At 42.3% G+C, this 13,764-nt stretch overlaps 1 protein-coding gene across 1 annotated transcript in view; it reads right to left on the bottom strand.

The window, feature by feature from the left end:
• Positions 1 to 13,764, bottom strand: part of ITGB3BP (integrin subunit beta 3 binding protein) — a 63,023-nt gene that overhangs the window by 24,587 nt on the left and 24,672 nt on the right. Inside the window, exons 6-9 of the mRNA XM_070746066.1 lie at positions 12,826 to 12,846; positions 12,475 to 12,553; positions 10,003 to 10,096; positions 8,197 to 8,250 (exon numbers count right to left, since the gene is read on the bottom strand). Coding sequence (XP_070602167.1) covers positions 8,197 to 8,250; positions 10,003 to 10,096; positions 12,475 to 12,553; positions 12,826 to 12,846 — 248 coding nt within the window. The remainder of the gene's footprint in view (positions 1 to 8,196; positions 8,251 to 10,002; positions 10,097 to 12,474; positions 12,554 to 12,825; positions 12,847 to 13,764) is intronic.

Raw genomic sequence — 13,764 nt, forward strand, 5'->3', positions numbered from 1 at the left:
GGCTCCGCTTCCCAGCTGGGAGGCGGAGGTGAGGTGTCCCCAAGCGCGCGCGCTTTCCCCAGCAACGTGCGCGCGCTGGGAAGCAGAGCAAGGGTGTCCCCAGGCTCGCGCGAGTCGCCCGCCCGCCCACGCTGTTGTCGGCTCCGCTTCCCAGCTGGGAGGCGGAGGTGGGGTTTCCCGCGCGCGTGCCGCCCGCCCCGCCCACGCCGTTGCTCGCGCCGCCGCTGTCTTACCGGGGCAAGAGGGGGAAGACCCAGGGAAGCCTCTGCCCGGCGGGGAAACTCCACCATCTACGCATGCGTGGAAGGGCACGCATGCGCAGATGGTGGAGTTTACTTCCGGGTTGAAAACTCGCGATATAGCGTTTCGCAATAATCGAGATCGCGAAACTCGAGGGATCACTGTACCACGGTTTTTCCCACCCGATGACATCACACGTCATCACCAAGAGTCACTTCTCTGTCTCTTTCTCTTTCTTTCCTGTCACTATGCTTCAATCATTTTCTCATTTCTCTTTTTTCTCCCCTTTTTTCTATCATTTCTCTCTCTCTTTCTTCCTCTCTCACACTCTCTTCCTCCCTTCTCTCTCCCCCCCTCCACTTGCCCACGAGAAGAAAAAAAGCAACCTCTGCCGGGCAGCTCCCCTTGTGCCCCCGCTTTGTGCCTGCCTCTTTTGGGGATTTCTTTTTCTTTTCTTTTTTGCGCTGGCGGCGGGAGCTGTTGGGGAGGGCTCTGCCGGGAAGGCCTCTCAGCTGCAGAGCCGAATGGGGGCGGAGGCAACAGCGGAGCCCGGCGCTGGGGCCATGCGAGGCTGTTCATCCAGGGGGGCGTGGACTGGCAAGTCGCCCTCCTTTCTCTCTCTTTCTCAAGATCGCTTGCCGCTTGCCGCTTGCCTATTGCAGCGAAGGAGGCGAAGCAAGGCTCCAAGCTGCAAAGCGGCAAGCGGCAAGCGATCTTGGAGTTTCCCCTTTGCCTGGGCGGCAGGAAGACCAAGGGAAGGTTCCTTCAGCCGCCCAACACCTGATCCGCTCCGCAGCGCGGCAGCAGCGAGGAGCCGAAGATGGGGTTTCCCCTTTGCCTTTACCCCATCTTCGGCTCCTTGCTGCTTCCGCGCTGCGGAGCAGATCAGCTGTTGGGCGGCTGAAGGAAACTTCCCTTGGTCTTCCCCGCCGCCCACACGCAAACTCCACCATCTGCGCATGTGCGGCCATGAAAAAAATGGCGCACATGCGCAGATGGTGGTTTTTACTTCCGCATCCAGTATAACGTGGAAATCGGTTAGCGCGGGAGGTCTTGGAACGTAACCCCCGCGCTAACCGAGAGATGGATGTACTATTTTCCATGATATCCTTTTGGACCAGTTCCAGAGGTTAGAAGTGGCAGGCACAATATACTGTGGATCTCCTCCACACTTGAGGATTGATCATCGTTGATAGGGGAGAAGATGACTGCCTTACAGTTTTTCTTATGTGGAAGTGAAGAGGGAGGGGAGGGAGGGAGGGAAGGAAGGAGGGAGATTGAATGTTCAGAAAATCTAAAGACTCACTGCTGTGAGCCGCCCCGAGTCTACAGAGAGGGGCGGCATACAAATTTAATAAATAAAATAAATAAATAAATAAAATAAAGAGCAAAAGCAGTTTGTGAAACAAATAACCTTAATAAGTGGAAGGCTCTCTGGTAGTGGATATTATTTATTTATTTATTTATTTATTTATTTATTTATTTATTTATTTTATTTTATTTTATTTATTTATTTATTTATTTATTTATTTATTTATTTATTTGTTTGTTTGTTTGTTTGTTTAATTAGATTTGTATGCAGCCCCTCTCCGAAGACTCAGGGTGGCTCACAACAACAAAACAGTACAAATCCAATAATTAAAACAATTTAAAACCCTTAATATAAAAAACAATCATACATCTCATACAAACCATACGTAAAACGAAAACAGCCCAGAGAATCAATTTCCCCATGCCTGACGACAGAGATGGGTTTTAAGGAGTTTAAGAAAGGCAGGGAGGGTGGGGGCAATCCTAATCTCCGGGGGAAGTTGGTTCCAGAGGGTCCGGGCTGCCACAGAGAAGGCTCTTCACCTAGGTCCCGCCAGACGACATTGTTTCGTCGACGGGACCCGGAGAAGGCCAACTCTGTGGGACCTAACCGGTTGCTGAGATTCGTGCGGCAGAAGGCGGTCCCGAAGATATTCTGGTCCGATGCCATGAAGGGCTTTATAGGTCATAACCAACACTTTGAATTGTGACCAGAAACTGATCGGCAACCAATACAGACTGCGGAGTCTTGGTGTAACATGGGCATACCTGGGGAAGCCCATGATTGCTCTCGCAGCTGCATTCTGCACGATCTGAAGTTTCTGAACACTCTTCAAAGGTAGCCCCATGTAGAAAGCATTACAGTAGTGGAAACTCGAGGTGATGAGGGCATGAGTGACTGTAAGCAGTGACTCCCGGTCCAGGCAGGGCTACAACTGGTGCACCAGGCGAACCTGGGCAAACGCCCTCCTCGCCACAGCTAAAAGATGGTTCTCTAATGTAAGCTGTGGATTGAGGAGGATGCCCAAGTTGTGGACCCTATCTGAGGGGGTCAATAATTCCCCCTCCCCAGGGTAATGGACGGACAGATGGAATTGTCCTTGGGAGGCAGGACCCACAACCACTCCGTCTTATCAGAGTTGAGTTTGAGTCTGTTGACACCCATCCAGACACTAACAGCCACCAGGCACCAGCACATCACTTCCACTGCTTCGTTGACTGGACATGGGGTGGAGATGGACAGTTGGGTATCATCAGCGTACTGATGATACCTCACCCCATGCTGGATATGGTCGTCATCTGACAGGGTGCTTTAATTTTGATTCGTGCACTAACAAGGAATTGCATTTGGTCTAAACAGTCTTTCAAATTCTATGAATCAGTGTAACACATGATATATTTATGCTTTCAAGGTAGATTTTTTCCTCCATCTGTCAAACTTAAGACAACTTCAAGAAGAATCTCTATGAAAAACTGGTGATCAGAAATACTCCTTAAGACCATGGAAAAAGATCGTTTATCTCACCAGCTCATGACCTCCTGATTTTAAGCCACTGAAGTGCATCATATGAAATAGAACTATAAAGTGCTTATTTTTAAATAAGACGTGCTTAAACCTTCAGGTGGGTCAGCTAAGGAGTGATGTCATTTAAGCATCTCATCTTTTTAAGTGCCTTGGTGAGATTGGACTTTGTAAAATAGAGTTCATTTGTCTCTGCAACGTGGCAAGGCTGTATTCATAAATGTTGAGCGCTCTCAAGTCCCCCAGTAATAAACATTAGAGAAATATTATCATTATTAAAGCCTTGGGTGGCGCCAAGGCTATACTATACACGGAGAGATTTGAAGTTAAAAAATGGTGATGTAGGTAATACAACTACAGAGGGGTGTGTGTGTGTGAGTAAGTAAATCCAGGCATTAACAGACTATATTCCCCTTAAATATGCTGCTTTCATGATGTCAAGAACACTAAAAACATTGTATGTTCTGGCTCCAAATTGTTGCAAGTTCCCAAAGAACACTGCAAAAAAACAAGGTAGCTTTTATTAAGATAAGTGAATTAAAGATGCCTGAGGGGCAAAATGGCAGCATGTGTTTCCTTAAAGGAAGCTAAATACTAAGTGAGACTTAATCTGTATTAAAGGCCAAGGATCCCAGCAGAATGGAGAGAATGGAATTTATGCAAACTGCTCCTCACCACAAATGGCTATATCAATGCTTCTGTGAAAAACTCCACCATTGCTTTAGTATAAAGGGTAGTAACTGAAGGTGCTCTAGGATCACATGCAGTCTCTAGAGCAGGTGTGTTCAACCTTGGCAACTTTAAGACATGTGGACTTCAACTCCCAGAATTCCCCACCCAGAATACAACTACCAGCAATTCTGATAGTTGAAATCTACAGATCTTAAAGTTGCCAAGGCTGGACACCACTGGACACCACTGAAATCTTCATGACCAGGATAACTGAATCACATTTCCTTGTATTTTGTCATGCTGCCCACTCTTTTAAAGTGCAAAACTGGAATATGTTTATGTGAGTCTCAAAAGAAACATTGTACTTGGGGGGGGGGGAGGGAAGCAAGTGAACACAAGAACAAGGGGGTACCATCTGAGGTTAGTTGGGGGAAAGATCAGAAGCAACATGAGAAAATATTATTTTACTGAAAGAGTAGTAGATGTTTGGAACAAACTTCCAGCAGACATGGTTGGTAAATCCGCAGTAACTGAATTTAAACATGCCTGGGATAAACATATATCCATCCTAAGATAAAATACAGGAAATAGTATAAGGGCAGATTAGATGGACCATGAGGTCTTTTTCTGCCGTCAATCATCTATGTTTCTATGTTTCTAAGGCACTTCTCAAATGTGTACATTTGGTTCTTCTCTATGGATTCAACATGCAAAGAAAAAGATTTTGGTAGGAAAACAGTTTCATAAGAAATATTTCTAAGGAAGCTGCACGTGTAAGGGCTTCTGGAAAACCCAAAATGATTTCAAAATAGTGGGGGGTTATGTGCAGAATGGTCCCAACTTTCTCCTCCTTCTCCAGACTTCTCCTCCACACTTCTATTGTTTTATAAGGGCCCAGTCTTCTATAAAAATATTTTGGAAAAAGTAAGGGCTCCGTGGGGAAGAATACAATTATGTTTCACTGGATATTATTTAGGATCTCTGAACTGCCTTAGTATCCTTTTAAAAAAAACTTGCTGCAGAACTCATTTCAGAAAATAATGGCATTTGGCAATCAAAGAAATAAATAAAAAGTCAAGAGCCACTGTAACTGTCAAATTATTGCAGATCTAATGCAGACTCGGTAAATAATAAATATCAATTCTATCAATGCTCATCCTGTAGGACTAAATTTTCCAATGATATAAGAGAATTATCGGATTTCGTGGAAAGTGGATTTCATACATCTTATTCAAAGACCATGATAACAGGCTGCAAAAACCAATGTCAGACAGTAAATTCTGTCTTTTTATTATGTGAAGGCAAAGCCAGAATATAAATCAAAATTGTCACTGATTTCTTGATTGTCTAAAGCAGTTGTGTCCAATCCATGGCCCATGAGCCTCATGTGGCCTTGGAGAGCCTGTAATGGACCCAACAAAATCATTTTTTTAAAAAAATTAAGGAAGTTTGTTATTTATATATATATATTAATTATATATATTTTTTAAAAAATAATTTTTATCACAATACAAAGATTAAAAAAGAGCAGATATATAGTATTTTACATATTATATCATTTCAGAGTATAATTATTATTTGTATGGTTGTTGTGCTTAAATTCTAAGATACTTTATACAGAGCTGCCCCTAGATCCCCCTCCCTCCCCGTTGAACTGTTGACCTAACAGTTCTATTTTTTCCTTTTGATATCAATATGCAGCTTATGGCATCAGCGGTTGTCACACATTTGTTCTATCATACAATTAATCTAAAGTCAGATTGGTTTGATCTTGATTTTGTATCTCAGAATGATTTTAAGAACATCTTGTTTATTTACTACCATTATTGTTATTGTTTTTGTTTTTTTTCCCCTTGTCTCTACCCAGTCATAATTTTTTTTCCAGATTTCATAATATTTTGATTCTTCTTTACTTTTGAGTTTTGGGGTTAATCTATCCATTTCTGCGACAGTCATTTTTTTTAATCATTTCTCTTTCTGATGGTGTTTCTTCTTTTTTCCAATTATTAATTACAGTGATCCCCCGATCATTGCGAGGGTTCCGTTCCAGGACCCCTAGCAATGATCGGGTTTTCGCGAAGTAGCGCTGCGGAAGTAAAAACACCATCTGCGCATGCGCAGATGGTGTTTTTACTTCCGCAGCGCTAGCGAGGAGCCGAAGATTGGGGTTCCTGGGAAGGGGACTCAGCTGGGAAGCGGCGCTGGGGTTTCCCCACTGCCCACGCAAACTCCTCGCTGCCGCTCGCCCGCCCTTCGCCCGCCCACGCCACTCGCTCGCGCCGCTTCCCAGCTGAGTCCTGAAGCCAATTGGCTTCAGGACTCAGCTGGGAAGCGGCGCGAGCGAACGGCGTGGGCGGGCGAAGGGCGGGCGAGCCGCGGGCGCACGGGCAGGCAGGCGGCGGACAAGCCGTTCGCTCGCGGCGCTCGCTCGCGCCGCTTCCCAGCTGAGTCCTGAAGCCAATTCGCTTCAGGACTCAGCTGGGAAGCGGCGCGAGCGAACGGCGTGGGCGGGCGAAGGGCGGGCGAGCGGCAGCGAGGAGTTTGCGTGGGCGGTGGGGAAACTCCTCGCTGATGCCCGCCGCTCACCCTCCCGCCAGCAAGAGGGGGAAGACCCAGGGAAGCCGCCCAGCAGCTGATCTGCCCGGCGCCATCTACGCATGCGTGCCCATAGAAAAAAAGGGTGCGCATGCGCAGATGGTGTTTTGACTTCCGGGTTGAAAAATCGCGATTTAGCCCGTTCGCAATGATCGGGATCGTGATACCCGGGGGATCACTGTATATTTTATGTGCAGCCCAAGACCATTCCTCTTTACTCGATGCAGTACAGTCAGCCAAAAGATTGGACAACCATGTCGTTAACTGTTCTTTCTCAAGGCTTCCAATGAATTTGCAGATGTATGATAGATGAATGAATGAATAAACAAACAGTCCACAAATGGGTTCAGTCTGTGATACCCTACAGCAGCTGCTTCCCCAATCATCCCTGTTACAAAGATAAATCCAACTTCCTTCATGTGACTTCTTCAACCGTGTTGGACTTCAACTCCACCAATCCATACCACTTATTGGTGGACATTGATGGATCAACTGCCCATTGGAGAAGCTTGTTAATAAACTGGAAAAAAATGGGAATGAAGCTTTTGCAGTTCATCAGCAGTGTTTCCTTCTCCTAGGAAAAAATTGCTACTTCTATTTTGTGGTTCTCAATCATTAAAAAAGGACACCAACATCACAAGGCGCTGCAGATTTTCCTTCACCTCGCTAGCCAGAGGGGATATGTAAATAAACATATTCAACATCTCATTTAGAGTTTTAAAAAATGAAACATCTGTACAAAATAGTTAGGTCCCACAGAGTTGGCCTTCTCCGGGTCCCGTCGACTAAACAATGCCGTTTGGCGGGACCCAGGGGAAGAGCCTTCTCTGTGGTGGCCCCAGCCCTCTGGAACCAACTCTCCCCAGATATCAGAGTTGCCCCCACCCTCCTTGCCTTTCGTAAACTCCTTAAAACCCATCTCTGTCGTCAGGCATGGGGGAATTGAGATATTCCCTTCCCCTAGGCTTATAAACAATTTATACATGGTATGTCTGTATGTATGATTGGTCTCTTAAATTGGGGTTTCTTTTAAAAATTAACTTAAATATTAGATTTGTTTATATTGTTTTATTACTGTTGTTAGCCGCCCCGAGTCTGCGGAGAGGGGCGGCATACGGATTTGATTAATAAATGAATGAATGAATGAATGAATGAATGAATAAACAAATAAATAATAAAATAATAAAATAATAAAATATGTAACCTTTTGCAATTTGATAAATTGCAAAATAACTAATACGAAACGCAGTTTCTTAGACAATATCACATTGGTTAGACCAAGAGTGTCCAACCTAGGCAACAATAAACCTGTAAATATGGCTGGCTGGGGAATTCACAGTTCTTATTTATTTATTTATTTATTTATTTATTTATTTATTTATTTATTTATTTATTTGATTTTTATGCCGCCCTTCTCCTTGGACTCAGGGCAACTTACATTATGTTAGCAATAGCACTTTTTAACAGAGCCAGCATATTGCCCCCACAATCCGGGTCCTCATTTTACCCACCTCGGAAGGATGGAAGTCTGAGTCAACCTTGAGCCAGTGATAAGATTTGAACCGCTGACCTACAGATCTACAGTCAGCTTCAGCGGCCTGCAGTACAGCATTCTACCTGCTGCGGCACTCCGGCTCTGTAAAGTTGCCATGATTGGACACCTTGAGTTAAACCTTTCAATGTGACAATGTGTCTTTATATATCTGCTTAAGTACTTGGGGAAGAGAAGAAAGTTACATTATATTGTAAGGGGTAGGAGGGATAGTGCTTTGCGAAACAGTGTCAAGAAATGGAATTCCCTAGAAACTTAGCCCTCAAAGCAAATGTTATACAATATTAAGGAATAAAAACCTCACCTTGAGTAGAAACAGCCCTCGGGTTTTGCAGGTCTCTCTTTCTGATTTGCTCAACTGAAGAAGAAACAATATTTAGATATCACGAAAACTCTACTTGTATGATTCTAATGTTTAAAATGGTGGTTAAGTAACAGCCCATTAAATCATAACATTAAAAAATGCTAAATTGGATGTAGACTGCTACATCCGTTATACTCATAGAATGAGTGTTTTCTAAGAAAGCATCAGGAATGATAATAGAAGGTTCCAGATAGAGAGGAAATGAAGTCATTTTATTCATTTGCCAGCTGTAGGCATAAAAATACATTTCTAAATATTCATCAAGGTCTCAGAGATTTTATGGTTAATAGATCTTAATAATCCAGTCTGCATGTTTTGAAAAGGTATTTTCACTGTCGCAACTTTTATTCAAATTATATTTTATAGCAGTGTGTAGGCTTTTTTCAGTTTTACTTAAGGAAATGAGAAGGGAATCACCCTTAGACCTTTATAACACTTCTTTATTATCCCAAAAAAAGAAAAGCAGCAAATGTAATCTTAGTATATTTTCAAATAATTGGAAATAAAATATCTTAATTTAACATATGGAAATTCTCCCACACACACACAATTTATCTTACATACAGTATATATTACTACACGCATTGGTAAGGCTATTGGGATAGACTAAAGAGTTTGTAAACAAAATTCTAATATTACAAGAACTGATAAAGGACAAGTATTAGAAGAAAATATGGAGCTAATAGCCATAATATTGATATTGTCTAAATTAAAACTCAGAAAGTCTTATATATGAATAGATTAGTAAATTGAGAAATACAGAGAGGATGCCAAACTTGGTTGTTTCATCTGCAAAGAATTAAACATTTAATTTCCTCGGCAGAATACATTAAGGGTATACTCAGTATTGGGTTCCTACTGGTGCGCTTGACGCCATCGCACCGGTAGCGAAAATGGAGCTATGCGCGCAGCTCTGTGTGACTAGTGGGCAGGCGCCTTCACCCGTGTGAGATTTGGCTTCAGCACAAGAAACCAAATCTCACATGAGGACGCTCACGTGCGTTAGATTTCACCAATTTTTGGCGTTTTTTTGCTTCCATACAGCAAAAAAAGCACCAAAAACCAGTGAAAAACCGGTGCATGCACAGAAGCCAAATCTTGCACTCTGTATTGCATCCATCCACCAATCACCCAGAGCTGCGGGCACAACCGTACTGGTAGCAGCGGTGACAAGGAACCCTTGCCTGGGTATACAGTACTCCTATATGCATGAGAATGAGTCTCACTAAATTTAATACTGTAATTAACTAGATAGATACAGGATTGAGCTGTGTTGCTCTATCTATCTATCTATCTATCTATCTATCTATCTATCATCTATCTATCCATCCATCCATCCATCCATCCATCTATCCATCCCTCCCTCCCTCCCTCCCTCCATCATCCATCCATCCATCCATCCATCCATCTATCTATTTATCATCTATCTATTTATCTATCTATCTCTCTATCTATCTATCTATCTATCTATTTATCATCTATCTATTTATCTATCTATCTCTCTATCTATCTAGTTATCACCTATCTATTTATCTATTTAGCTAGCTAGCTAGCTAGCTAGCCATTTATCTTTTTCTAATTGTTTTGTTCCATGTAAAGCGTTTTTAGAGCCTTCAAAAGTTATAAAAAAATTAACCAATGAAGGGAAAATAATACATAATACAATTATAGCTCCAAGTCCTCCTACAAAATGTAAACTTTAAATTCGGTCCAAAAAATCCTAGATTGAAATAAAATCCTCCTTACTCAATTTCCTGGAATTTGTCACTTCAATTTTTAAGTTACCAGACTTGTTTGAAGTGCCTAGAATATTTTCCAGCTCTCTGGTGCCCTCTAAAGCCTGAAAAACAGATTTTAAAAAAGTTAATATCAGTGCTAAGGGTTTTAACCTAAAACCAACATTCCTTAAATCTTCCACTTTTTTCAATTCATAAAACATATCATGTTACAGCATGTGATATTAGAAATATGCCTCACAGGATCAGCCCAAGGAAATTGAAAGTTAATTTCCCTGCTACATTTGGTAGGTTAGAGCAGGGGGTCTCCAACGTTGGCCATTTAAAGATTTGTGGACTTCAACTCTCGGAAGGAATTATGAAGTCTCAAAGTTGCCAAGGTTGGAGATTCCTGGGTTAGAGAACTGAGAAACCAGGAATTTCATTTTGGATATGATTTGCCTGTTCGGGCGACCTTTGTATTATTTTACCAACTCTCCTAGAGCAAATCAGATGGAATGTACTATTTCCATAACTCTGGCTTAATATCATGCACCAACACAGCCCAATGAAAATACAGGGATGCTTGGACAGTGATTTTAATTCAGACGTTTCCCCCAATCCAAATTATATTCAGCCACTATATCAAAATTCAAACATTTTTAAGGCTAAGGGAAACAACAGACTTTTAAAAAGTATATCAGAAGTTGGACTACAAAAGAGTAGGATTACTTACTTATTTTTAAAAAGTTATCCTACTATTACTTATACATAGTTAAGTCAATTATTCCAATATTATGGTATTTCCCTGAAAATAAGCCCTCCCCCCCAAAAAATACCCCCCTAAAAAAGCCCTTCCCCGAAAATAAGCCCTCCCAAAAAATATTTAACCACAAGGGCAGCCGGTCCCAGCCATTTCCTCTGGTTAGGGTTAGGGAGACAGAGCTGCAAATCAGGTAAGACGGCAAGAGGAGCCCCATCATGTCCCAAAATAATAAGACCTTCCCGAAAATAAGCTCAAGGTCTTATTTTGGGGTTCAAAAAATATAAAACAGTCTCTAGATAGGGCTACCTCTGAAAAGTGTTCGGAAACTTCAGATTGTGCAGAACGTGGCCACCGGAGCCATCGTGGGGCTTCTTAGATTCGCCCACGTTTCTGCCACACTCCGTGGCCTGCATTGGCTGCTGATCAGTTTCTGGTCACAATTCAAAATGTTGGTTATGACCTTTAAAGCCCTGAGTGGCATTGGACCAGAGTACCTCCGGAACCGCCTGCTACCGCACGAATCCCAGCGACTGATAAGGTCCCACAGAGTTGGCCTTCTCTGAGTCCCGTCGACCAAACAATGTCGTTTGGCGGGCCCCAGGGGAAGAGCCTTCTCTGTGGCAGCCCCGGCCCTCTGGAATCAACTTCCCTCAGGAGATTAGAACTGCCCCCACACTCCTTGTCTTTCGTAAATTACTCAAGACCCATCTATACCGCCAGGCATGGGGGAGTTGAGACACCTTTCCCCCAGGCTTTTTTTTAATATCTATTTTTGGGTATGTATACGTTATTTGCTTTTTAAAATATGATAGGGTTTTATGTGCTTTTTAATATTAGATTTGTTTTTGCTGGAATATTCTTTTTATTATTGTTGTGAGCCACCCCGAGTCTTCGGAGAGGGGCGGCATACAAATCTAATAAATTGAATTGAAATTGAATTATATTTGGGAGAACACGGTGCATTTTAAAAATTAACTGATAGTGATCCCGTAAGAGAGAAATTTCACTGATAGTGATTTGAAAAATTAACTGATAGTGATCCCGCAAGAGAGAAATTTCGGTGAATATTTTTGCTTCCGCGCATGCGCAGAAGGAAAAAATCACTGAAATCTCTTGTGCACATCCCCTCCCTAAATTCTGTTTCCTGAACATGCGCAGAAGCAAATTCTCGGATGTATGCCCGCACACACCGGAGACACGAAGCTGTGCACGCAACTCAATTTTCACTACTGTTGCAGCATCCTTATCCATACCGGTAGCAACCTGATACTGCTGAATACATAGAGAGCTATTCCAGACCTCCTGGATAGGTGGAATGGGGAGAAAAAATTATTTTGAGAAACAGGAGGAAGATCCATAACCAAGACTATAGTGAGAAAAGAAATATAAATCCAGAGCAAAACTGTAGCCTGAGCAAGCACCTCAGACAAGACTGTTCCTAGTTTTCACAAGGCCAAGGGAAAGAGCAGCAGGGGAACACACAGAGGCTTGTAAAATTCTGTTAATATAAACTCATAAATGTAACATTAGCTTGCATGACTTTGGTTCTCTAGTTGGGTCTACCTTGAAGGGATGGTACAAGCCCACATATGCATTTATGGAATATTTTGTATTTCTACCGAACTCAACTCACAATGCGAAAATGAAGAGCATAAAGACTAATCTGTAATGAATTTTTAAAAAATCAAGATAATTGAATTAATTTGAAAAAAAAGCCAGGAAAGTATAATGATGGACCTTCAGATTGGTTAGTTTTTTTCGTATTCGCAGGAATCTTTGCAGGGAATGTTCAACTTCAGACTGCAATTCCAAGAGTCTATAAAAAGACAAATACAACATCAATGGCACAATACTTGAAACAAGAATAAGGAAATAGAAATAAGGAAAAACTAGACCTTCCGTGTAAAGTTGTGCTTTTAGCAAACAACCTCTCCCTACCCCAATGAAGGTTAAAACAACAGCCATATAAAGTTGCAACTATTTACATTATGGCATGCATCTGAAAAATATTTCTAGTTCATCAGGTTTCTTCCTGGTTGCATTAAGTTTGCAAACATGCTTCAGTGTACTAATTTAGTATCTACTTACCCAGATATCCCAGTGTTCGCACTGTACATAAGAATTCCAACCGAGCCACATTCCAAATTCATGGATGTTCAAGATCAAGGAGAAAGTAAACAGTGGATATAAGAACAGAGAGAAAAGAACAATTGAAACCCCAGCACTATTCTGAAGGCCGTTAGAAGGTCGATATTTGACAGAAAGACTACACTGTACAAATATATTAAATAAAAGCTCAAGTAGCAATTGCTTGCTCCGAACAGCTGAAACAACCAAACTGATATTATAGGATAAAGATGAGGATTCCACAGATGTTGCTAAACTGCAACTCTTAACCTCTCTCCTCATCAACCATATTGGATGGCATTGCTGCCAAATCCAGTTCAACAACGTTGGAAGGAATAACAAGTTCTTGCAGGATTAGGCAACCTATTATACAAGTATAACAGTCTGCATTGGTTGCCAGTCAGTTTCCGGTCACAATTCAAAGTGTTGGTCATCACCTATAAAGCCCTTCATGGCACCAGACCAGGATATCTGTGAGACCGCCTTCTGCCGCACAAATCCCAGCGGCCGGTTAGGTCCCACAGAGTTGGTCTTCTCCGGGTTCCGTAGACTAGACCCAGGGGAAGAGCCTTCTCTGTGGTGGCTCCGACTCTCTGGAATCAGCTCCCTCCAGAGATTAGAACTGCCCCCACCCTCCTTGCCTTTCGTAAACTCCTTAAAACCCACCTCTGTCATCAAGAATGGGGGAACTGAGACATCTCCCCCTGCCTATGTAGTTTTTGTGCATGATATGACTGTATGTATGTTTTTTTATTGGGGTTCCTTGCTTTTTAGATTTTTTAAATGTACAGTACTATTGTTATTTTAGATTCTAATTATTAGATGTGTCATTATATATTGTTTTTATCACTGTTGTGAGCCGCCCCAAGTCTGCGGAGAGGGGCGGCATACAAATCTAAT

This window comes from Erythrolamprus reginae, chromosome 3, assembly GCF_031021105.1.
Source record: "Erythrolamprus reginae isolate rEryReg1 chromosome 3, rEryReg1.hap1, whole genome shotgun sequence".
NCBI classification, from domain to species: Eukaryota; Metazoa; Chordata; class Lepidosauria; order Squamata; family Dipsadidae; genus Erythrolamprus; species Erythrolamprus reginae.